Source organism: Protopterus annectens, chromosome 2.part1 (assembly GCF_019279795.1).
Source record: "Protopterus annectens isolate FY-2018-M chromosome 2.part1, PAN1.0, whole genome shotgun sequence".
In the NCBI taxonomy this organism is placed as follows: Eukaryota; Metazoa; Chordata; order Ceratodontiformes; family Protopteridae; genus Protopterus; species Protopterus annectens.
In genome coordinates, this window is record NC_056729.1 from 1971468551 (window position 1) to 1971493630 (window position 25080).

The 25080-nt window shown below is 40.0% G+C and overlaps 1 protein-coding gene across 2 annotated transcripts in view; it reads left to right on the forward strand.

Annotated features, from left to right (window-relative positions):
• The first annotated feature begins 1415 nt into the window (after positions 1-1415).
• Positions 1416-25080, forward strand: part of TRIM23 (tripartite motif containing 23) — a 759378-nt gene continuing 735713 nt past the window's right edge. Inside the window, exon 1 of one of the 2 annotated variants that reach the window (XM_044063360.1) lies at positions 1416-1744. In XM_044063360.1, coding sequence (XP_043919295.1) covers positions 1637-1744 — 108 coding nt within the window. In that variant the 5' untranslated portion in view covers positions 1416-1636. Of the gene's footprint in view, positions 1745-1987; positions 2051-25080 lie in introns of those variants that run through there. The other variant, XM_044063361.1, reaches the window with a different exon arrangement.

The window sequence follows — 25080 nt, forward strand, 5'->3', positions numbered from 1 at the left end:
TTTCCTAAACATGCCTTGTAGACTATTGAGACTTTCCCCCACGAGTCTAGCCCATTACCCCCAGGTATTATACAATTAGGGTGAGAATGGAAATGGGGAGATGTGATACAGGCACATATGGCAGTGTTTGTGTCCCAGCTAGCATCATGGCAATGACTATATTCTGTATATATCTCTAACCCCATCCAGATCGCTGATATGTGTACCTTTGTCACTGCTGCTTTGCCCTACACCCTCTCCTTATGTATGTGTGCTCTTGTACACTTGCCTTTGAGGGCTGCGTCACTTGTTTGAGATCACCAGGCCCACATGCCTGGTCCTTCCTTTGGCTACTAGCAACATTTAAGCCTCCACCTGCATGATTGTAGGTTGGCCTGACTGGGACCACCTACACAATGAATAAGCTGGCAAAACCTGCTCGATTCCCTAACCGCCAAGCTATTTCACTGCCTAAAACCATTATTTGAACTTAAGTCATCTCATTCGGGTTGTAATCAAGACTTTATCTCTCAATATCCATCCTTTCATCTGCCCAGAATTTCACATAATGTCCACAGCTCTCATATTTTTGGCCTGTTCTTCCTAAAAATGTGGTTTTCTGGCAAATCATCTTGGACTTAACATGCTATGGCAAAAACGTATTATTATATCAAGTTTCCTAACTCATAAGAGCAATATTTAAAATATGTCCCTAATTTTGTGCATTTGCTCCACCCCCAATTATTTTGGATTTGTCCAGAATTCTTACAAGACATTTAGAGGTATGCTCTACATAGGGTTACCACCTGTCCCACTTTGCGAGGGACAGTCCCTCTTTGGGCAGTTGTGTCCTGCAACAAAATTGTAAAAATGGCAAATGTCCTGAGATTTTAGGGCCAAATTATTTCTTATATTTTATGTAATAGTTGCATAAAACAGTTATTCTTATCTGAAACACCTAAATGTTATAAGAAACAAAATAAGCAACTAAAATGCTACAAGAATAAGCTTTTATTTAGGCAAAAAGGTGAAGCTCTGTCCTTTGTACTGGCCGTGGGTATGTTTTGGCCTGCCAAATCTGACTTTTGTAGCAAAAATGTCCTACTTTGGGCATGTGAAAAGGTGGCAACCCTAGCTCTACACCACATAGCTGGGCACTTCTTTTGCTACTACTATTTACCATGTCCCCACTCTCGTGAAAGTGGTGCTATTAGTACACGTCCAAGAATCGCAATATTGACATTCCAAGCCAGCCAATATTACCGAACGTCAGTTGTTATACATATTTGCCGTTATTTATTAACACGTTTGTTTCCTGCGTTAAAGGAGGCACGACAAAAATGTATCAGCAATAACGCACTTTACTGACCAAATATTATAATACTCAGAGACTGCTGCATAACTCCCTCCTACGCATCACTAACTTGCAGCTTCTTGTGAAGGAAACAGCTGTCAGACGCTACCATCGTTGTATAGGTGGCGCGTCGTTAAGGAGGCATACTGTGTGGAATCGAAAGAATAAAACAATTTAGTGAGGTATTTTATAGATATTATTATAATCTTAACCATGAATAGGATTAGACGATTGGTAAATAAAGCGGGTGGTATTCCGTACACGTATTTAGGATAGGAATACGCCCCCAACAATGAGTAGTAGATGCCTAATGCCATCATGGCTGCTGCTGGAATAAACAGACAGAACGGTGGAGCAGGGATGGAGAACAGTATCAAAGCTAGCTGGGGAGTCGTTGGCACTGTAGTCAAGGTGAGTCTGATTGTGTTACTGTCTGGTAAAAGCTCTAGCTGTAGATGGTAAGACGTTGCCATAGTCAGCGTATTTAGATCTTGGCCCCACGACAATATGCAGCCCCCCGATTTTCGCTGCTGTTCAATTGTTACAGATGGCAGTACGGTTGTTGAGGCTGCTAGTTCACAGAGCAAAGGATATTTTTTGTAGGTTTATTTCAACAGTGACTGAAAGTTGTACTTTGGCAGCATTTTCTTTGACTCAGGGCATTGTATGATGGAAGATGCAGAGACGCATGATGCTGTGTGTCTTTGGCGAGGTCAGGTAAGCTTTGGTGGAGCGGTAGCATACCTTTCCAAATTTTTGCATCATATGTTTGGTTTGTTTCTCTCGGTTTTTTTGCATATCGGTGAGGAATGAAGTCTGAAAAATTATAGAAATTTGAGTTTCAGACTTCATATCCTGCAGGAAATGCATTCTAGCACAAAAAGTGTTGTTATAGCAACTTTCTTAAGTTTATTAAAGCGATGTTTAAAACCTGTCCCTATTTTTGGGCCATTGTCTCCCATTATATTAGTCTTTGTCCAGATTTTTTTGTGCTTAGAAGTTGAGGAGTATGAATAAGAAATGAAGCTGTATTATGTTCAGATCTTGAATTGACTTGCATGATGTTTTTGTACAAGGGGTCCACATGCCATGCTTCAGTGTATTTTCAGCAGTGGTGAATTGGTAGTCTGAAGCCATAAATATGTTTGAATGTGTGACTCGTGCTTTTTTGGTGTAATCTTGGGCTGTTCTTTTTACCACATCTTGTTGTTTAATATGAAATGGTCAATTCTTTTTAATACATTTTAAGTACTTCCTGTGGTGATTCTTTAGCTATGGAGTAGTCGCTCTTTGTAGTGGTAAAGGCAGTTTTGCAAAAGTAGTATATTTACTGGTCAGACAATAAGAGTTACTCAGTGATGGATGCATTAATTTATCACTTTAAAATGGTTAGTGTGAACTTGTTATTACAATTAAAGCAGTGGGATTTTAAAAATATAAACCAGTGTAGATGGAGTGATTAAAAGTATGTTTTTTGGCAATGAAATGTGCACATTTTTATACTGAGTCTCCCATGCGGTCTTAGTTTTTAAGAGCTGACACTGGAGAGTTTTTATTTTTGTGGGTGTATCAAGTAAATTAGCTCTCATGGTGAGGCACATAATCTGCTTGCATGAATGCACTAATGCTGTCTGCAATGGTTTTCTTTGTTACAGCAGTGTGTTTTCCATATGTATATATGTATTCATTTTATTTTCATTAATGCGCAAGTCATTTTACCGGACATCTGCAGGACACTTGCTGGAGTGAAGAGGAAGAGCTTAAGGGAAACTAAAACAGCCAGTCAGGTTTTTGTTTTGAGAAGGATGCTTACTTAAATCTGTATTATTTGATCGAAGCTTTATTTAATTTGCATTTGTTTACCAGGATAGTATGACTGGTGAAAACCATTTTCAACAGAGGCCCTGGGGAAAAAAGCTCCACATAGACCAATGACAATATATGAAGGACATAGAACAGTTTGCAAATACATATGGTAGGTAATTACATAAGATATTATGAAATACAGGGCTGAACATAACTTCACATTAATTATATGAAATGTAATGCAGATATTCCTTGATCAATATTAATTTTAGTAAATTCAGAGTTTAATTAGGCAAATACTTTTGTACACATATATTGTTTTGTATATTAAAGTAAGCTAACTTTAAAGATGAATGAGATGTAGGAAGAATAAAATTTGATTAGATTTGAAACTAGGAATAGAGAGCAGGCAAGGGGAAAAGAGAGACGAGATGATGAGGGGAGCAAATTAGTTTTTTTACATATTTGGTACTTTGTCCTGACCTAGCTGATCATCTGACATTACTTTCTTGCCCAAAGCTCTGCCAGGACACATTTGTGCAAACTAATGGGATAAGAGTCCGAAGGATGAGTAGTAGTGTTGTCATTTTGCAGTGGTATGTGCATTTAGTTGCATATACATCCACTTCTTGTCTTGCAGTGGCCTTAGGCTGACTGGCATGTTTATCTTTTTCATGCACAAGCCTGCATCAACAAACTGTTTCTCCCACTTCCACCCTCTTTTACTTTCACAGGTGCTGCTAAACTGAGCAGCATAATCCTCATCCACCTCTGTGAAAGGTGACTTGTCCAAAGCATTTGTTTCCCCCTGCCTTGACTGGGGCTGTTTAGCACTTAGGCATCCATTCAAGTGCGAGTCCTTGGTGTTGCTGCCATATACATTGCCTCTGTGCTAGCCTGCCATATGCATACTAATCCTTTGTTCAGTATGTGGCATAGTTAGAGAATTAAGTAGTAATTTAATGCAGTAAAGTTATGTTTATTTTAGTTCTCTAAATTTTGTTTTGCAGCAGTTTCTTTGAATTTTTTTTATGCGAGACTGATCATTCAGTTGCAGGGGTAGTAAGTTGGGGTGAAGTGTTTGTGGTGGCACAACATCCTATTGAGCCCAAGCCCATCCCCATTCTGCAAGGAGATGGTTGAATCACTGCCAGCAGACGGAGGGAACAGCCTCCAAAGTGGCTACCCCCAATCTCTATGGGCGAGTACTGCAACTCTTTGGTCCTCTTTGTCTCCCACTCCTTTCACCTTTCCAGTAAGGGAGTGTTGGTGGCACTGACTGGCAGTCTCCCTTATAGGCCAGCACATACAATGAGGCATCATCTAGGAGTATTCTGGGTTTCACATTGAGCAGTGGTACTGGGTAGTCTGGCTATCATTCTGAGTTTTAGTATTCATCATGGCTGCAAAACATGGCCTGCCTGTACTAGCATGGCACCTTCACCCCCCCCCCCCCCCCCCACACACACACACACACAAATGATGTGAGATGAGCAGGCAAAACGTTTTCACCACTTTCTCTCCCTCTTCCCGCTCCAGCTACTGCAGGTGCTTGAGCCACTATTCAAACCTGGATCGTAGCCAGGACTTTATCCCTCTACACAAGTGCCATTGACTATGCAAACTGCAGAGATGACCTTGCTGTAATAAAGGATTGCTTCTGCTCCTCTGCTCCACTTTGAACATTTATAGACTCTAGTATGCCTTACTAATGGCCCAGTACTTGTATTAATATATTGTTTTGTACGTTTTATGTGGTGCACATTGGTTGGTATTGTATAATTTTATGTAAAGCATTGACTGTAAATCATTACTAAGAAATGCAAGTTTTATTTGCTTTATTAGCTCCCCATATAATATATGAATCTTTATTGCAGTGTGCTTTATCAGTCTGCTGTGTTGCCACATCTCTTCCCTTATTTGTGCATTGTATGTGTAGTACTGAGTTTACTAGTGTGTCAAGGAATAGTCAGTCTTTTATGTGTGCTGCAGTGAGTCATGATTTTATGGCGGGGATGACTGCATAAACCATCGCTGTACAGCTCCATGAGTACGCCCATGTATAAAGACAGCCTATGCTGTCTGCATATGTGGTTAGATGTTTCATAAAATTGCCCAATGCATTGTTTTATGTCCTATGTAGCCAGTCAGTGTTTTACCAGAGCTGTGTGTTTAGGGCTTGGGAAATAAGCATATTGCCTCAGCAAATGGGGTGCAGCAATATATGGTGTATATATTGCTTTACAGACGAGAAGAAATTGTGAGCTAGTTGATGTGTGATGCATTATCTAAGTTACAATTCTTTTATCAGATTATTGCATAAAAATGTATGTCGGTATTTATTTGCTGGAAATTGTGAACCACTTAGTCTTAAGTATATTGAAGTTGAGGATGCAATTTGTTCTAAGATGTCTACTTTTTTGTTAGTTATCCAGAAGAAACTGGGGAACTGTAAAACTGTAAAGTAATGTTGTCTTGTTTAGTATTTTTTCCACCACGTAACTTGGCTGTATTGCATTTTATGTCTGCTTATACCTGCTGCTCTGATTCCTAACATCTTGATAATAAAATGGTAGAACCCTTGACAAGTGGATTCAGAGTAACTCGCAGGACTAATAGACGATTACAGTCTTGTTATCGTAGTATATTCATTGTGTTTCCTTGTAGATTTGTAGTAAGTAAAACATACTAGGATTTGTGGGCTAACCAGATTATTCATTTTTAGCTTAATCTTAGAGAAACTCTTGCATGTGACATGAAAGCTGAAAAGAATCTGTGCTTTTACAATACTTTTCTGAGTCAGACATTTAGAGAGAATTGACTTTGTTAAAATAGTAGTTCGTGCTAGATTTCATGACTAGAATGTACAGCCTTCAAAACTCTATCCAACTAGATGGAGTGATTCTTGATTTTATTTTTGGAATGTGAGAAGGCAGTCTGCAGGAGTGGACAGTGACTTCTTTTGTTTTGTTTGCATTTGTTTTCCGGGGTACAGCACTGATCTCCATAAACCTTTTTCAGTCGTTGCCTGGGATCACTGTCTGGTTAAGTGACATGATCAGAGTCCGTCAGTGGAGGCCGAGGGAATCAAACCTTGCATCACTGGACCACAGGAAACTACTCGTTAACAGCTTTATAATCATCTAAACCAACTGCCAGACAAACTGCATAATCTGTTCCTCATATCTGGCAATGAAAGTAGTGTCTAGTTTGTTAGTTTTATGTATTTAAACGTTTACCGCTTGCACCAGACCTCATAACCCATTTTTAACCATGATCGAAGTTTTAAGTTTATAATAACTTTCAGAGGTTGAGTAACTAGTTAGTGTTAAAGCTCACTGCATAATGTTCATTTAGTAACACCATGTCACAAAATTCTGCTCCTGTTATGCAGGGTTAACGTATGAATTTTCAGGCAGCACAGTGGTATAGAGGATAGCCTTCTTGCCTCGCACCGAGAGGTTCCAAGGTTCAATTTTCAGTTTGGCTGCCTTCTGTGTTGAATCTGTATGTTCTCCAGTGCTAATGTGTGTTTGTTCTCTTGTTGCTGTAGTTTCCTCCCACATTCTAAAGGCCTGTAGTTGGTGGAGTGGACACACTCTAAGCTGGCCATAGGTGTGAATGTGCGTGCGATGATTGGAAGAAGCAGCAGGGGCAGGGCTAGTCACCTGGTGGAGTGAACATTGGCTCTAGATGATTGTCAGACACTATGTGACATCCTGACCCATGTGCAAAAATGTAGAAAAAGGGGTATATGATTGCAAGTTATTTGTTGCACTGGTGGGTTGTTGCATAGAATTAGGCTGGACATGCATTGAGAGTCAAAACATTGCAGGAAAAAATTGGTAGCTGATATTGGCGGATCAGTTACTTTGTGTTCGGATGCTGTAGCAAGTTTCATCCGTTGTGCTTTGGATTTTTCTTTTGTTTTTAAGGGATATATCCTTTTTTTAAGTGATCTGGTTGGTTGTGTTTTCTGTGTATTTAAAAAAAAAAAAAAAAAAAATGTAAGGAAAGACAGATGCAGAAAAAAGTACAGGAAGTAAATGTGGACTATGTGGTGGTTTAGTGTTTTTGATATATTTTATATAAATAACTATTAATTTATACTTTTAGGAGATGTGTTCTATGATTAGTTACAAAACATCCTTTTCTGAATCCAGTTAATCCCACAAAACAGACAGCCACACTCCCTGGTTTTCCATTTTCTGTGTTTTTAATTTTGGTTATTATTCTCCACTTATTTCATTAGGAGGGGTGGCTGTGGTGGTGTAGAAGTTGGTGTTTGTCGCCTCACAGGTTTGATTCTTGGCTCGGGTGCATTCTGTGCGGAGTTTGCATGTCCTCCCTGAGGTTGCGTGGCTTTCCTTCGGGTGCTCAGTTTTCCTCCCACACTCCAAAGACATGTAGTAGGTGGATTGGAGACACTAAATTGGCCGTAGGTGTGAGTGGTACAGAAGAACTATTGTGGCAAGATCAGCCACCTGGCGGTGTAAACCTTGGCTCGAGTTGATTGTCACTGTTGAAGTGACACTCTGACCCTAAATGTGCAAAATGAGGAAAAAGTGGTTTGGGATCATAGTAAGTCACTAGGCTAATGGTCCTGTGGCCCTTACAAGCCTAGCCAAGTTCTTACCCTTATTGCCATGATTGGCACCTATTGCCCCTGCCCAAGAGGGACACAGGTGGAACCCCCAGGGTGAATTTAGTCACCCATTCAATCGTCCAGATTGTGTTTGAAGAGGGCCAGTGAGGTGCTCTGTTTTGACATGAAGTAGAAGTCTGTTCCAAAGGTGTGGTAACTTCTGGGAGACTGAGGATGGAGTTACATAGGGTGTCAGTTGATTAGGGCTTTACATAATATAGGGTTTTATGAATGAGTTTTTCTCTTGGGTGGCTTTTTGCTTAGTTTTACGTAGATTTTATTCTTTTTTATGTAATGTCAGATTTTAGCATTATTTTAGTAGGTGAAAGGTTATTTTGAGATTAGGTCTGTTTTGCCAGTAATGCTGTTTTCTTATGGGCAATTGCACTTAATTTGTCTATTAATTAATAAACAATTTAAATCGGTGAAATTTTACTTCTAAGAGTTTTATTTGGGTCTACTGGGAAGACCGCAAGAGCTTTGCCCAGCACCCCCCACTCCCACCCCAGCAGGCAGTCCCATCTTCTGTGCCTGCACCGTTTGGCACCCAGGGTGCTAACTGAACTTGGGTCACGTGGACCTTAGCTGGAGCTTTATCCCTGTACAACATCGACAGTGTTTTCTGGGGGGGGGATATGTTTTTGTGTGTAAAGTCACCTCTTCACTGAATGGGGCAAGTTTCTTATTTAATAAATGTTTTGATATGTCTACATTTCAGTTCAGTTACACATTTCTTTCAAATAATTTCAGTGTTCATCCATAGAACAGATGTCTTTATGAATGTGGCTATATCGTCATGAGATAAAACCATGATGGCAGTATGCTGGTTCCATTTTGACTTCCAGAGACAGAAAATGCTTGTGTTGCTGTAGATGGTGTGGTTTAATGGTGAGATGCATTCTGGGAAAGAGAGGATAACCAATTGTGCCTGGTAGTTGTAAACCAATTGTGCCTTGTAGTTGTAATCAAATGGAAGTGTTTTGCAGAAAATCTATATTTATGGGCTGTAGAAGATGTGACTTGCAAGGTGGGGTGGATGGGGTGGATGCAGTAAGCAAATAATACAGTGGTTGGTTCCTGTCTGTGGGCCAAGAATTCTGTACCCTCTAAAAACTGAACATAATTCATTTAATTTTTATTAATATTAATGTGTCCAAAATCATTCCATTTTTATTAGTGTTTTAAAATCCTAAACATTGTACAGAAATATAAATATAGTTAACTTATAAATTCAAATGTACTCGTAGCAAAACAGGGTTACCAGAAAGGGAAAAAAAAAATCACTACAGAAAATATCATGATATATCAATGTGAAGTTTTATCCTAGGATTCTTGTAGATCCTTCTGAAAAGGTTGTAGTGAAATAATCTCCTAAATTAGTAGTTCCTCATTTGATTAACTAAATGAGCATATAGGGACATGTAGGATACAGTTGGCTCTTTTGAAATAGATGGGACCCTGACTATACAGGGCTTGGTTATAAGAGCAAATACATAGTGACTCATAGTAGACTGTCAGCCCAGATCCCATAGCCTAGAGGGGATGCGACCCAGTTTGGAAGATTACTTGAAATCCAAGCTATGGAATTCTAGACCAACTGTAAATGAGCAATGCCCATATTGGCTTGTTCCTAGTAAGGAATGGTTTTAGTGGTCCAAATACGATGGCACAAGTGCATGAATAACCATCACAAACTTTGCAGACTGAATTGTTTTGGTCCTGGTAATTTTGGGTCAGAAGTAAGGTGACCTGACGATTGCTGGGTAGCATACAGAAGTACGGATTCACTTTTGTGCAAGGTTATCCTTAGGCAGCTGTTGCATGTCTACCAGTTGATGGCCTGACTGTTTAGCAGAGAGGGCTAAGACAGTAATATGCTGATGGATTTCACTGTGGTTTCACCTGCATGCTCTGCAATTCTGCATCACCCCAGAAAGGAAGCACTTGTGCCTAGTGGGTTTACATTGTTAAATGAATAAAATAATAAACAGATCTGTGAACATTTGCAGGTACAATGCCTTTGACTGATTGCTTTGATGGGTATTACCGTAGAGGTAGTTTGGAAAGGTACTAGTGTGTTGTCTTTCTCAACTGTATAGCTGTACTGTTTCTGACTTTACTCAGAATTGTTTGTCTTTTTAGACTTGAGTTAATATAATTCAGAGCTACATAGTTGCATTTTCTTACTGCAAGGAATTTCTTTTGAACCAACTAAAACACTTCTGGGTTTTTATAAATTTATATCCTGAAGTACTTGTCTCTGAATTGCTTTTTATGTTAATAGAAAAAAGGAGATGGGTCGTGGCTAAGATTAACTAGTTCTTGCCTTCTTAGGAATGTAAGATGTGAGCTGCCTGCTTTTTAAGAGCTCTTTTAAATTTTTGCTGTGGTTAAGGTATTGGTCTACTAACTGGAATACAGAAAAATAGTCTGGTATCTAAACCAAACCAAATTACTTGCTTAACAAATGGATATCTGTACATTAGGATTATGAGTAAGGTCAAGAAGTGAATTTCTTTGCTTGCATTAAGAATGCATAACAAATGGCTGCAACTGGAGTCTATGATGTTTTATAATGTGGGTCTTTAGCTGCCCTGTGTGACAGTAGAAGGTGAGTTTTAACTTCAAATGACTGTAGGAGTTTTGCTGAGCTGCAGGGATGTGGACCACTCCTGGTTTGTTACATGACATTTCATTACCTACTATCTGTTTTGTGATCTCTTTGAATAAGGCTGAGAAGAGTTGTATGTCAGCACAAGGTATGTAGTAGCTTGAAAATGGTGTAATGCTCTTTGCTGTCATCTGTGTAGCAACACAAGGTTTGCTTTAGTGCTTCAGCAACAGGACTTCTTTGTACTTTGTAGGAATCTCACTCCAAGCAAACTTTTTCTAGCAATGTTATGAAAAGGTTATTTTTCTATGCTTTTTGGAGTGCACTTCCAAGTATTCCATACATTATATTGACTTGTGTGGTGACTTAGGTTCATAGATTAGTACTAGGCTATTTGCCCTTGTGGGCCATTTTTTTTTTTTTTTAAGCCTAGCCAAGTACCCCATATGAGAATCAAACCCTGCACCTTGTGTCTGCAAGGTAAACACCTTAACCATTCTGCCATGCTCCCACCCCCCCTTAATTCACATTTTATGTATTTATTTTTTAAATTAATTTGTCTCAGATTTGCTGCGGTCTTCTGCATTACACAATACGTATTGTTTGCTGTCATTTTTTAATTGCAGACATTACTTATGGCAGGCAATCTGGTGCTGCGGTAGCGTTGTCGCCTCACAGTAAGTCGTCGTCCTGTTCAATTCTCAGCTAGAACGTCTTCTGTGTATAGACATGCGTGAATGGGCGTACCTTCGTTGAAGGTTGTGCATCAGGGCTGGCAACTCGGCACGTAAAAATCCACTGCCAATCATTAGCAGACCTGAGTTCCGCTGTGACGACCCCTAACCGGAAAAGCCGAAAGACGCAACAACTTATGGCAATCAGTTGCATTTCCTATTTTTGTGTTTGCTTGTTCATACAGCTGCAGCACAAAGCCTTAGTAAAAAGAGACTTTTCTGAAAATGAGACAGAACATCGGAAGGTGTTCCAAATAAGATATTCAGACACTTGTGATGTTTCATCTATAATACAGCCCTGCAGCTAGGACAGGGGTCTGCAACCTGTGGCTCTGGAGCTGCATGTCTCTTCCACCCCTCTGTAGTGGCTCCCCTGTAGCTTTGAAAAATAATGGTCACTCTGCCTCATGAGTCAGACGCACACACAGAGCGATGGAATTTAAATGTTGTGCTCATAAACTTGCTAGAATAACATGTTTTCTTTTACCCTGCATTCCACACACACTGAGAGTGATTTAAGCAATTCCTTGTCCGCTTCAGCATCTCCTGAAAGGGTTCCGTACCTCTCCACCATACCTCTGAAACTCTTGCAATAAGAAATCTGGTCAGAGCTACAAATAAAGGGGGAACAAAGGAATAAAAATAGGGTCAGATTTTAAATATTGCTCTTATAAACTTGCTCAAATAACACTTTGTGTTAACATGCATTTTCCACACACACACACACACACACACACACACACACACACACACACACACACACACACACACAAACTTGCTGGTCAACTGTACAGATTTTAACAGAATGTCCTGATTTTTTTTGCCTCATATTTTCTGTCTATTTCTCTAAATTGTGGTTTTCTGGCAGATCATTGGTAAATTATTTAGTGCTGAAGTCAGAAAATATAGACACACATTTGACTTTCTAAATTTTATAAGAGCAATATTTAAAAAGTGTCCCTACTTTTGGACCTTTGTCTCCCTATTTTTATGACTTTGTCCAAATTTCTTGCTCTGAGGGTGAAAGGTATGACGTGTGCGCACATTATGTGATCGCAATAAAAATCTCAACAAAGGAACAAAAATAGGGATGGATTTTAAATATTCTTATTAAGTTAGTTATTTTTATATGCAGTATAATTTGTATATAAAACTTAATATGTTGTGTTATCTTCATCATCATCTTTCGGCTTTTCCCGTTGGGGGTCGCCACAGCGGATCATCTCTTTCCATTTCTTCCTATCCTCTGCATTTTGCTCTGTCACGCCAACCGCCTGCATGTCCTCTCACCACGTCCATAAACCTTATCTTAGGCCTTCCTCTTTTCCTCTTACCTGGCAGCTCCATCCTTAGCATCTTTTTCCCAATATACTCAGCATCCCTCCTCAGCACATGTCCAAACCAATGCAATCTCGCCTCTCTTGCTTTGTCTCCAAACTGTCCAACATGAGCTGAGCTGACCCTCTAATATACTGATTCCTAATCCTATCCATCCTAGTCACACCGAGTGCAATTCTTAACATCTTTAACTCTGCCACATTCAGCTCTGACTCCTGCCTTTTTGTCAATGCCACTGTCTCCAATCCCATATAACATAGCTGGTCTCACTACCCTCTTGTAGACCTTCCCTTTCACTCTTATTGGTACCAGTCTGTCACAAATCACTCCTGACACTCTTCTCCACCCATTCCACCCTGCCTGTACTCTCTTCTTCACCTCTCTTCCACATTTACCATTACTCTGAACTGTTGATCCCAAGTACTTAAACTCGTCCACTTTTACCAACTCTACTCCCTGCATCCTCACCATTCCTCTACCCTCCCTCTCATTTACACACGTATATATTCTGTCTTAGCCCTGCTGACCTTCATTCCTCTGCTCTCTAGGGCATATCTCCACCTATCCAGAGTCTCCTCATCTCCAACTCTCCAGAGTCTCCTCAACCTGATTCCTACTCACTACAGATCACAATGTCATCTGCAAACATCAGTCCATGGGGCCTCTTGTCTGATCTCATCTGTCAACCTCTGATCTCATCTGTCAACCTGTCCATCACCACTGCAAATAAGAAAGGACTCAGCTGATCCTTGATGTAATACCACCTCCACCTTAAACGGATCTGTCACTCCCACTGCAGTCCTCACCACTGTCACACTACCCTCGTACATATCCAGTACCACTCTTACATACTTTTTTGCCACTCCCGACTTCCTCATACAATACCACAACTCTTCTCTAGGCATCCTGTCATATGCTTTCTCCAAGTCTACAAAGACCCAATGTAGCTCCTTCTGACCTTCTCTGTATTTCTCCAATAACACTCTCAGAGCAAACATTGCATCTGTAGTGCTCTTTCCTGGCATGAAACCATACTGCTGATCACTAATCATCACCTCCCTTCTTAACCTAGCTTCTACTATTCTTTCCCATAACTTCAAGCTGTGACTGATCAATTTTATCCCTCTGTAGTTACTGCAGCTCTGCACATCACCCTTATTCTTAAAGATAGGTACCAAAACACCCTTTTTCTCCACTCCTCAGGCATCCTCTGACTTTCCAAAATTTCATTAAACAATCTAGATAAAAATTCCACTGCCATTTCTCCTAAGCACCTCCATGCTTCCATTGGTATGTCATCTGGGCCAACAGCCTTTCCATTCTTCATCCTCTTCATAGCTGTTCTTACTTCCTCCTTGCTAATCTCTCTGTCTCTTCATTCATCAGCCTCTCAAAGTACTCTTTCCATCTACTCCACACACTCTCTCCTTTCTTGTGAGTACCTTTCCCTCACTATCCTTTATCACCCTTACTTGCTGCACATCTTTCCCAGCTCTGTTCCTCTGTCTAGCCAATCGGTACAGGTCCTTTTCTCCCTCTTTAGTGTCCAATCTCTCATACAACTCTCCATGCGCCTTATCCTTAGCTTTCGCCACCTCTCTCTTTCCCATGCGCCACATCTCCTCCTTATACTCATGTCTACTTTCTTCATCTCTTTGACAATCCCACTTCTTCTTCATCAGCCTCTTCCTCTGTATACTCTCCTGTACTTCCTCATTCCACCACCAGGTCTCCTTGTCCTCCTTCCTCTGTCCAGATGTCACACCAAGCACCTTTCTAGCAGTGTCCCTTGCTAGTTCTGCTGTAGTTACCCAGCTATTCAGTAACTCTCCACTGCCTCCCAGTGCCTGTCTTAACTGTTCCCTAAACTCCACTTCACAATCGCCCTTTTTTAACTTCCACTATTTAATCCTTGGCACTGCTTTCACACTCCTCCTCCTCCTCCTCCTCTTCTTGATCACCAACGTCGTTCTACAGACCACCATTCTATGCTGCTTAACTACACTTTCCCCTGCCACCACTTTACAGTCTCCAATCTCCTTCAGACTGGCCCTCCTACATAGGATATAATCCACCTGTGTGCATCTTCCTCCACTCTTGTACGTCACCCTATGCTCCTCCCTCTTCTTAAAATACGTATTCACCACAGCCATGTCCATTCTTTTTGCAAAATCCACAATCATCTGATCTTCTGCATTCCTCTCCTTAACACCATACCTACCCATCACTTCCTGTTCACTTCACCAACATGCCCATTGAAGTCTGCTCCAATCACTAGTCTCTCACCCTTGGGTACACTCACCACAACATCCAACTCACTCCAAAAATTTCTTTCTCATCCATCGCACACCCAACTTGTGGAGCATATTTACTAACAACATAAATCATTACACCATCATTTTCGAGCTTCATAAACATCACTCTGTCACACTCTCCAAGTCTAAAACACTCTTGGCATGTTGTTCCTTTAGTATAACCCCCTACCCCATTTCTCCTGCCATCCACACCATGATAGAACAATTTGAACCCGTTTCCTAAACACCTGGCCTTACTTCCCTTCCATCTGGTCTCTTGCACGCACAATATATCAACTTTCCTTCTCTCCATCATATCAGCTAGCTCTCTTCCTATACCAGTCATACTGCCAACATTCAAAGTTCCTACCCTCACTGCTACACTCCTAACCTTCCTCCTCTCTTCCTGCCTTTGGGCATGCCTTTGCCCTCCTCTTCTCCTTCTGCCAGCAGTAGCCCAGTTTCCGCCAGCACCCTGTTGGTCAACAGTACTGGTGGCGGTCGTTGTTAACTCGGGCCTCGACTGATCTGGTATGTAATTATGAAAGTTCTCCGCATCCGTAATTGGCAGAGGTTTTACGCCGGATGCCCTTCCTGACGCAACCCTCCCCATTTATCCAGGCTTTGGACCGGCACAAAGAAATGCACTGGCTTGTGCATCCCCAGTGGCTGGGTTGCTGTGTTATCTTCATTGTATGGGTCAAATATGTTTTGTGGCTCCAGATGAATTTTATTTGGTAGGAGAATGGCCAAAATGGCTCTGTTTGATAGTGAAAGCTGCAGATCCCTGAGCTATGAGATGACAGGTTTGTTATTTTCATTAGAACACTCGCAGCAAGTTCATTACTTAGTCTTAAAATTGGGCAGGAAAACTGTTAAGCTGATTGCTGTAGAACTACAACCATGAGCATATGAATTGCTGCAAGAGTAGTTCAGTGGTGTACTATCACAATTCTGTAAATGAAATCATGCTTATCGTAAGACACAAGTAATGTAGTTTTTTTTTTTTTGCTTTTTCAGATTCAGGTTTGTGCTTGCAGCCTAAGCAGTAATATAATAAAATGTAAGAATGAAACTAATAAAGCTAATAAGAGTGTTAAGTAGTAAAAAAAAAAAAAAAAAAAGACATTGTATAGTATGATACTGGTGTCTAATAATATACTATTGTTTCTTAATTTAAAAGCATGTTAAAATAACACGAAAGTTGGGTTTACTTGCCATTATACAACGTCCCCCCATTAATATTCAAAAACGTGCACGTTGTAAATCGGTTATAGTAATGGAAAAAAGGTCCGGTCGCCCAGACTTTTTCCATTACTATAACTCTTTTTTTTTTTTTTTTGTTGTTAAACGAGTTTAACATAGCGAGACAGCTTTAAAAAAAGCAACGGAGATTGTCTGTTGCTTTTTTTAAGCTGTCTTGCTATGTTAAACCCATTTAACATAGTGTAACAGCTTGTAAAAAGCAACAGAGATCTTGCTTTCTCCGTTGCTTTTGCCCACAGCTCTGATGTACTGCATAGGCATGCGCAGGACATCAGAACTGCCGCAGAATACCAGACAGCTGCGGAAGGGCAGCAAGGAGGCATTATACAATGCCATTATTTAAGAAAAGTAATTTTTTTTTTTTTCTTAAATAATGTCATTGTATAATAGCAATAACCCACTTCTGGGTGTGGGTAATGCTGGATTTACCCATGGTTGGCTTTGTTTGGCCACTCGGGCTTCACCCTCGTGACCAAACCACACCAACTGTGGGTAAATCCAGCATTACCCACATCCAGGCGTGGGTTATTGCTATATTATACGTTAAAGAAATTAAGCCTGTAAATTATTGACATCACTGGTTCTGATGTTAGACGACTTAATCGCCTCGCAGTAAGACGTTGTCCTTTTCGATTCTCAGCTGAAGCGTCTTCTGTGTGGAGACATGCGTGAATAGGTGTATCTTCGTTGAAGGTTGTGCGTCAGGGCTGGCAACTCTGCACGTAAAAATCTACTGCCAATCATTAGCGGACCGGAGTTCCGCTGTGGCGACCCCTAACCGGGAAAAGCAGAAAGACGCAACTGCTGCCTTTTCTTGATCTTATTTTTGGGTGCTTACTGTGACTGTAGCATGTTGCATTACTGCATTGTGTATTGGTGGCTAGAACTGGTTGTATGTTTATCCATACTCGTATATGTCTGCTGCTGCCAACCGTGAAAGCTACTCTGTATTAACACAAGTGTCAGTGACTGTGAATGCAATCTGAACATGAGGTACGTGACAGCTTGTTGTTCTTGGATCCCTCGCTTCATGTAAAAGTAAAGAAGAGACAAGTAGAGGCAATGAAAGAAGCTGAAAGGCAGCCAGTGTTTAAAGCATACTTTTGGCTGCCTTTCCAAGAGCAATAATAGCTCCATTGGGATTATTCTGCTAATAAACATGCAAAAAAAAACAGTCAGCGCTGTGTTGTAAGATAAATAAAATAAGTGGGATGCCTTTTAATTTCTTCAGCAGTGTTTTTGCCCTGAGTTCTTCAGGATGACAATTTAATGTTGTCCTGTACTGTCATGATAGAGCCTGTAACACATAACCAGCATGGTGGTCATATGCATAGATTTTTGCTTCCGTCTCCAACTTGAGGGGAGGAAAACAGCCTGTAATTACCTGAGCCCTATCCAGTTTTGAGCAGATACTCAGTGAATCAAAGCTTAGTAAACTGGACAGTATATTTTTATTTTTTTATTTATTTATTTTTTTTTGAGATACTGTATTGTGTTGTGATTTCACAGTAATGACTCATGAGCCGAGTGTTGGTTAACCCATTGATTTTTGTCTAGTGTATTTAAAATTCTAGAGTTGTTTGTGTCTTCATTGTGGGTCAAAACAGACTGGCTGTTACGACTAAGTTCTCTGCACTGAAACTTGGGTGTGTTTAATTTGGAGAAGCTGTGCTGTTCCTTACTTTATAGCGAGCAGATTATAGATTATTTCTGTGTATAAAACCTCTGTATTACTTTTCAAATGGGGTGGTACATGGAAATTAATTGTGAGAATTCTTCTGTTTTAGTTTATCCCTTAATGATGTGAAATGTGTAAAGGATTACGTTGCTGTTCAGCGCTGTCACCATTCATAGCATGAGTGCTCATTCTTTTCATTTATTTATTTTACAAAACTCTCTTACAGTAGCATGCATTTCTGAAATAAGTCTACACAAAAGATATTCTTAAGTATGTTTTCTAAGTCTTGTTTTTTTGGGTATTGACTATTAAACCAGAATGGGTCAGTTAGACACGTGCTTAGCAATAGCGTTCCAGTGTCTTATTTATAGCCTTTTTTATATCTGAAGGAGACCTCAATTCTGTAAGATATGTAAGCCTATTCCTCTATATTACTACTTGTTAAAGTTATAGTATTTATAAAACTGTTTACATTATGTTGTATTTGTGGTCACCTGCCAAAAAACTGACCTGTGCCTATATGTTTTGGTTGTTTTATTTAGATTTGCATGAAAGCTTGTTTTTGTTGTGATATATTGTTTATTAGCGCCCCCCCCCCCCTTTTATACCTTCTTTTCTTTGCATGTTCCATTGTAATTTAAAATGAAATACATGTTCAGAAAAGTGAAGCATGTTGGAGCATAAATCTCTGTAAATTTAAAAGTGGAAGCAATTTCATTTGGAACTGCAGGAATGAAATTAAAAAAAAACTGGATGCTTTAGGTGGATTGGGCACTCTAAATTGGCCATAGGTGCAAGTATGTATGCGAGTGAGTGGTATGTATGCGAGTGAGTGGTACGGATGAACTAACGCAGCAGTGTTGGCCATCAGGGGGTATAAACCTTGACTTGAGATGACTGTCACTGCTGAAGTGACACCCGACCCCATGTGGGAAATGGGAAGAGGTTGAGGATGGATGGATTGATTCTCTTTAAGTGCACAGCCAGTAAGCAGCATTCCTACTTTGCTGCTTTAATAGTAGGATTTCTGGCATATCTCCATATGGAATGGAAAGCTGTGTGCCTGAGGTAGATCAGAAAGCAAAACATCTAATCCACCCATTACCTACAGTTGAAAGGCCATAAATTTAGCCTTTTATTGATCGATTGATTTTTTACAGCTCCATGCTGAAATATAGTCACTCAAAATGCTGAGTGCAGACAAGTTGAAAAAAGACTGAAAATGCAGCAGAAAAGTGCATGTTGAAAATCGCTCTTTAAACTTTTTGCAGGGGTGGGTGGGTGGGTGGGAGGGCAAGCTCGCCACACCCCTGAACTTATAGTAACTCCGACATTGCCATACCTATGAGAAAAGGAAATATTTTGTGAAATGGAATCTTGACTCTGTATATGTAAGTTAGTTCTTTCGGCCATTCGGTCTCATTATTTCATGACTCGCACTTTAGCGGGTCCTGACATTTCCGATGGTGACAGATCTTTTCAGTGTTTCAGAATAGTAAATTGTGATGAAATTCCTTTTTCAAGTGTTCAGCAGTTTATCAAGTAAATGGAAGTATTTAGAAAACACTGTTAAGTCTCTGATCGCTGAGGTGAAGTGAGTATGCAGTTTGCATCTGTTTCTGGAGATGAGGATTTATCCAATTATACATGGTCTCGGAGACTGCCAAGGTCAAACAGCCTATCCTGTTTAAGTTGAGGAGATTTTTCACTGCAATGAAAAATTCTTACCAGAGAATAAAGTTTGAAGACTAACATAATACTACTGCTGTAGTAGTAGTCGTTGCATAAGGATCTGGACAATTGGAACTGTATGCCAGTGCATTTGGTAAGAAATGGATAACAGGCTGCTGTGGGATCTCTTATTTAAGTACAGATTGCTGCTTTTATTATGTTTTATTAACTTAAGAAATTGTTCAGTCGTAGCTGTTAATTGGCCTTAATGTTAACTAATATTTGTTCTGCTTTAATGCCCTTTGGATTTGATCCCCCCGCCCCTCAGGAGGTCCCCCCCCTTGATTATCGAGAGAAGGGCTCGAAGCATACGGGTTCTTTATGCCCTTAAGCACCATTATCTGTTTTATCAATATGATTTCTGACTCGTGAGATTTAACTGTGGTAACTGCTAATCATATATTTCACTAGCTTCAAAACCAATTACTAAACTGCAGACATGAAATGGTCATGTTGTAATGCTGTTGCAGGTTTGTAGACATTTATTGATTTTAAAAAAAAATGTACAATGATATGAGTCAAAGCTGTGATGAAATGCTAGGTACATTTTATACCGTGTTTTCTTATTGAATACTGTGTTTTTAAACAAGTTGTGGGTGGACCTTGGATCCTTGTCAGACCTGACACTGGTAGACGCAAGGGTAAGAGTAAGTACACTGAACTGTTCGTACAGACTGTATCTTGTCTGCATGATGGGTGAAGCTGAGCTGCCTGATCAGTGCAGAGTCAAAAAAATTTACAATTTGTTGGGAGGTAAATGTGTAAACTGCACTCTGATGGAGACCAGATGATTCCTGCCCAAATCTTGGTGGTTTGAGGTAGAGCGTTTATCACTGAGCTGCCATACCTAGGCGCATATTGTGTATTTGTTCCACTGTACACTGCATAATCTAGTTTTACTGAGCAGCTCCAAACAGTTGCTGCTCAACTTTACACACAGCCAGTATGCCTGTACTTGTTGACATGCATGTAAATGTATGCACTCCTCAGGAAAGAGAACAGCAGGAGCATGAAACTGTAGTTCCTTAAATTGCATCGTATGTGTCTGTCTGGTAATGTTCTCAAGTGCACATATGATTTACCTGAGGTTGACATTATTGTCTCTGAAGAAACACCATTAAATCCTTAGTATACTTTTAATAATGAGTGTTTGTTTTCTCAGACTGTTGATATAGAAGCAGGACATCTGGTATGGCGTGGAGCTGAGAGGACATGACTTTCCCTAGCAACCAAACAAAGATGCAGATCTAGTACATTTGACAAAATACTCCCTTACTCCTTTATATTAAGATACATTCAGTCATCTGGAGTGAGATTTATGAGGAAAAGATTAGAATCCCACCTAAGTACAGCACAAAATAGTAAAGTGTCAGGCAGTGCCCAGCAGAGAACTATGGCTACAGAAGTAAAGCTGGGAAGTAGGATGAATGGCGGGCAGCAGCTGACGAAAGCTATGGACTTGCATGCTAAACTAACCAAAGTATACAAGGAAATATTGAAAACGAATGGTTTGCTTACACGGTATAGTGCCAGCACAGATAAATGGCTTGGAAAGATGGACGCTGCTTTAAATCGTCAATCAGATGAGCTTGTGACGGTCTACCTCCAGTGATCATATTGCCTTGCTTGCAGAATTGGAAATGGCACAAAAAGAGCTTTAGGAACAAGTTGACTGAGCTGGAGGACAGAGAAAGATGTGAAAAATCTCCATATATATTTTTTTTTTTTCCCCAGAGGTGCTGGAATGGGTTGAGGGATTTGATTGTAAAGCCTTCATGCCGGCACAAAGCAGTAAATGGGCAAAGATTCTGCAAGAGGAAAAACATAGACTGGGCACACAGGGTCTGTATACCAGCTAGTCAAACTCTGAGATCCCCTCTGCCTGTGTTGAAGAAGCTCCAAATTTTCCAACAGAACAGATCCTGTCTGAACTGTGAAAATAGGGGTGAAGGCCTTATTAATAGGAGAGAGACGAGTTTTATGTTTATCAGGAATATTCACTGGTGACAAGTATCTGGAGAAATTTATCCCGGTCTTTAAAGTATGTTGGGAGCTGCATTTGAGGGTTAAACTGTCACACCCTGCTGTCTTGAGGATTTTTTTAGAATGTGGCAAAGATATTTCGGGGGGTAGAAAAAGTAAGCGAAGAGCTTGAAAAATCAGTTTGCAATCCTGTTGGGGAAAAGAACCCAGCCGCAGTTACTAAAGGGAGATGGAACAACGAGGCCACAGAGAGAAGGAAGTCAAACCATTTTTCCAGTTTTTCAATGGAAAATGCAGGAAAGGAGCCCCAAAGCAACGTTTGCTGGATGTGTGAAGAATTGGTTGCAGGGTGAGTCCAGTTGGTGGAGCAGATACTGGAAGAAGGCATATCAGAAGATGAGCAATGAGACCAGTTGGTTTGGACTGTATTTGGGTGGCATTATGAGGGATGGAATGGAAAGAGGAAGAATTTGTATCCACATATTAAAATTGCTCATTTGCCTTGATTTTTATGAAGAGAAAAGGGAATGAGGGGGTATAAGGAAGACCTAAGCATTAAGAAGTTTTTTCTGAATATTATCAGTGGGAGAGGGCAGCAGAGCATAATTTTAAAGCGCTAAATGATTGTATGGCAGTATCAACCACTCTTACATGGCATGAAAGCAGGTAATGAGGGGAGGATGTTATGAGTATGTAGGGGGGAAATGTGTAACCCTGACACCTGCACCAAAAGGTGGACTATGTAATCAGTGTGTGGGGAGCCCTGGAGGGAATTGAGGAAAAGTATGGAGATGGCCAAATCTGGATGGCAATATATGATCTACATTCTGGTGTTGGCATTACCGGGCCCTACCTAGGTACTTTGGACTACAAGCAAGCAGTGCAGAAACCCCCTTGCTAGCTCAGAGAGGGTTCAACACTGTCATTTAATGTGGAAATGTTTTTCAATGATTAAACATGGTTGAGGGTGACAAGGGGAAAAGGTTAACAATGAGCCCCAAAAAGGGGCATTCTCAAACCACTCAAGGGTTTATGTGATACATTGGAGTTGATGTAAGAGGGGAGAGTACAACCAGTCCTGAAGCGAAAGAAGGGAGGTAGCTACCAAATTAGATGGTCCATATGTGTCACATAAGGAGCATATCCTTTTGAAATATTTAAAGGAGGAAACTGAAAGATAGGGGGATTATTTCATGCCCGCCCAAAAAGGAAAAGAAAATGATAAAGGTTACTATAGAGATAGGAGGAGAAGGATAAATACAGAAATGTAGTACTTTGGTCTGTGGAAAGATATTGCTTCTGGAAACGGGGATCAAGAAACAGAAGTGTCTTAAGCAAGCATAGGCTTGTGTCTTTAAGGGAAGATAAAAAAATCCGTGAAAGAAAGTAGAGATTTGTAAATAGTTGTACAGGTTTTGGGTAGTATGGGTAAGGGTTGCTCTTAAACTATGTTCCATTAAAGAAATTGCTCAAAGTGAAACTTTTATGGAGTGGTGTGTATTGGTGGTTAATCACATAGAGGCAAGTAGAATAAGTTGTATGGTATTTAAAATTGGTTAGTCGGAATATAAATAGTTTAATGAACCAGTTGAAAATGCAGGGTGTGCTAGAGATTGTAAGACAAAGTAGCATGCACACAGTTATGCTTCAAGAAAGGTATCTCTTTGAAGAAGTACATAATTTCAAAACAAGGCTTCCTGGAAGGATACAGTGTACTGGCTTTAGAAGGACCTGAGAGGAGTTGCAATATTATGTAAAGTTTGTTTCCCTTATAGGTTGAAGAAAGCAAAAAGGGCTAGATTGGAAGGTTGGCAATTAACTCTGGGAAATGTTTACATTGACCCAGCAATAGAACTGAAACAATAAAATAAAACTTGTGATGTTAGAGGTAGTTGAGCTTGCATGAGGTTTGATATTATTGATAAGGGATTGGATTTTGTTAACTTCAGTGGCAGATGTTAGTAAGGGGCCAAGAAGGGAGAGGGTAAATGGGGAAGCCAGAAAATTGCAGAATTTGAGGGATGGATGGATGTTACCAAATTAATCCCTGTTCTTTGGAACCCAGTGTCCAGATCAGGAGATTTGGAAGGTGGCAGAGACTGGATAGATGGTACATAGTAAAAGAGTGTAGAGACCATAGAAAAGGGGCAACTACATATGCAGTCTTACTTTGACACCAGCCATGGCACAGTTTTAAGTTTATGGGAACCAATGATAAAGGCATGGAAGAATATGCATAGTTGCAACAACCAGAAAGAAAAGAAACTGCTAAATATTGTAGAGAGCAATGAGGCGAATGTTGGCTAAAGGCGGGCCTAATTGTCAAGTGTTGAATAAATTGAACACCTCCCTTTTAAGGTGGAACTACAGCATAGAGATAACCCGAGGAAAAGACTGAAGAGGATGAGATTTAGAGAAGTTGAAGGACCTACAACAGGAGGAGGAGGAATACTTAGCAATGCATTTAGGGAGGAGTAGAATAGCATGACGGGTAATAGAACAGAATAGCATGGCAGGGGTAGCAACACTATTGGAACAAAGGAAGGCAGCATTTTTTATGAATGTGTGTGTATGTATGTATGTATGTGTGTGTGTATATGTATATAATATATATATATATATATATATATATATATATATATATATATATATATATATATATATATATATATATATATACAGGGAAATTGACGTGGAATATTGGAGAGACCAAGAGGAGTTTTGTAGACTACTGTGAGACGTTATACAGAGCTACAAAGTGAGACTTGGTACATATGAGAAATTTGGTTAGAATTTTTTTTTTGAGGCCTGAATATCCTAGTCTTGTTACAAGAAGAGGTGGCAGGCTTTATTAAGACCTATTAAAAGGGAAGAGCTGAAGTGTCAGATGGTGAGGCAGAAGCTGGAGAAATCACTGGGTGAAGATGGCCACCTACTGGTGTTACGGAAAGTACTGAAATGAAGACTGTTTACTTTATTGGTTAAAATTGTTTAATAGGATATTAGAAAAAAGGGGGAAATATCAAGTTCTTGGCAGAGAATAGTTATGACTGTGCTTCAGAAAGAAGGCAAAGATCCATCTAATCCGGGATCATATAGGCAATTTTTAAGTTTGGTCATGATTCTAAGATGGATGTGAGTATTTGGAAGAAAGGTTGTCCGCTATCCTCCCAAGAGTGTATTTATGATCAATGTGGCTTATAAAAGGAGGCAAATGTTTGACGGCATCATAAAAACAAATTATTATACACAAGGAATCTGAGGAAACTGGGAAAATAATTAGTTTTGGTGGGAATGGATACAGAGAAAGAAAGCATCTGAAAGGAGTGAGCTGACAATACTTATGGGAAGTTCTCTGGCAAATGGAATTTGATAATACTTTTGTAAGGTTGCCATAAGCAGTATATGATGGATCAAGGGCCATGCTCAAAATAATTGCTAAATTGAGTTTAAAATACGTAGAGGCACAAGACAGGGATGTCTTGTTATCCCTACTGTTTTGCAATCTTGTTTAGAACCCCTGGTAATCAAGTTCAGGCAGAGATTAAAGGTTGAAGTTGACAAGAGGGGGAAATACAATCTTCAAAATGATACTAATTTTATCATCTATTTGACTAAACCACAAGCCGACTTAACTAAGTTGTTCCAATGTTTGAGAGTT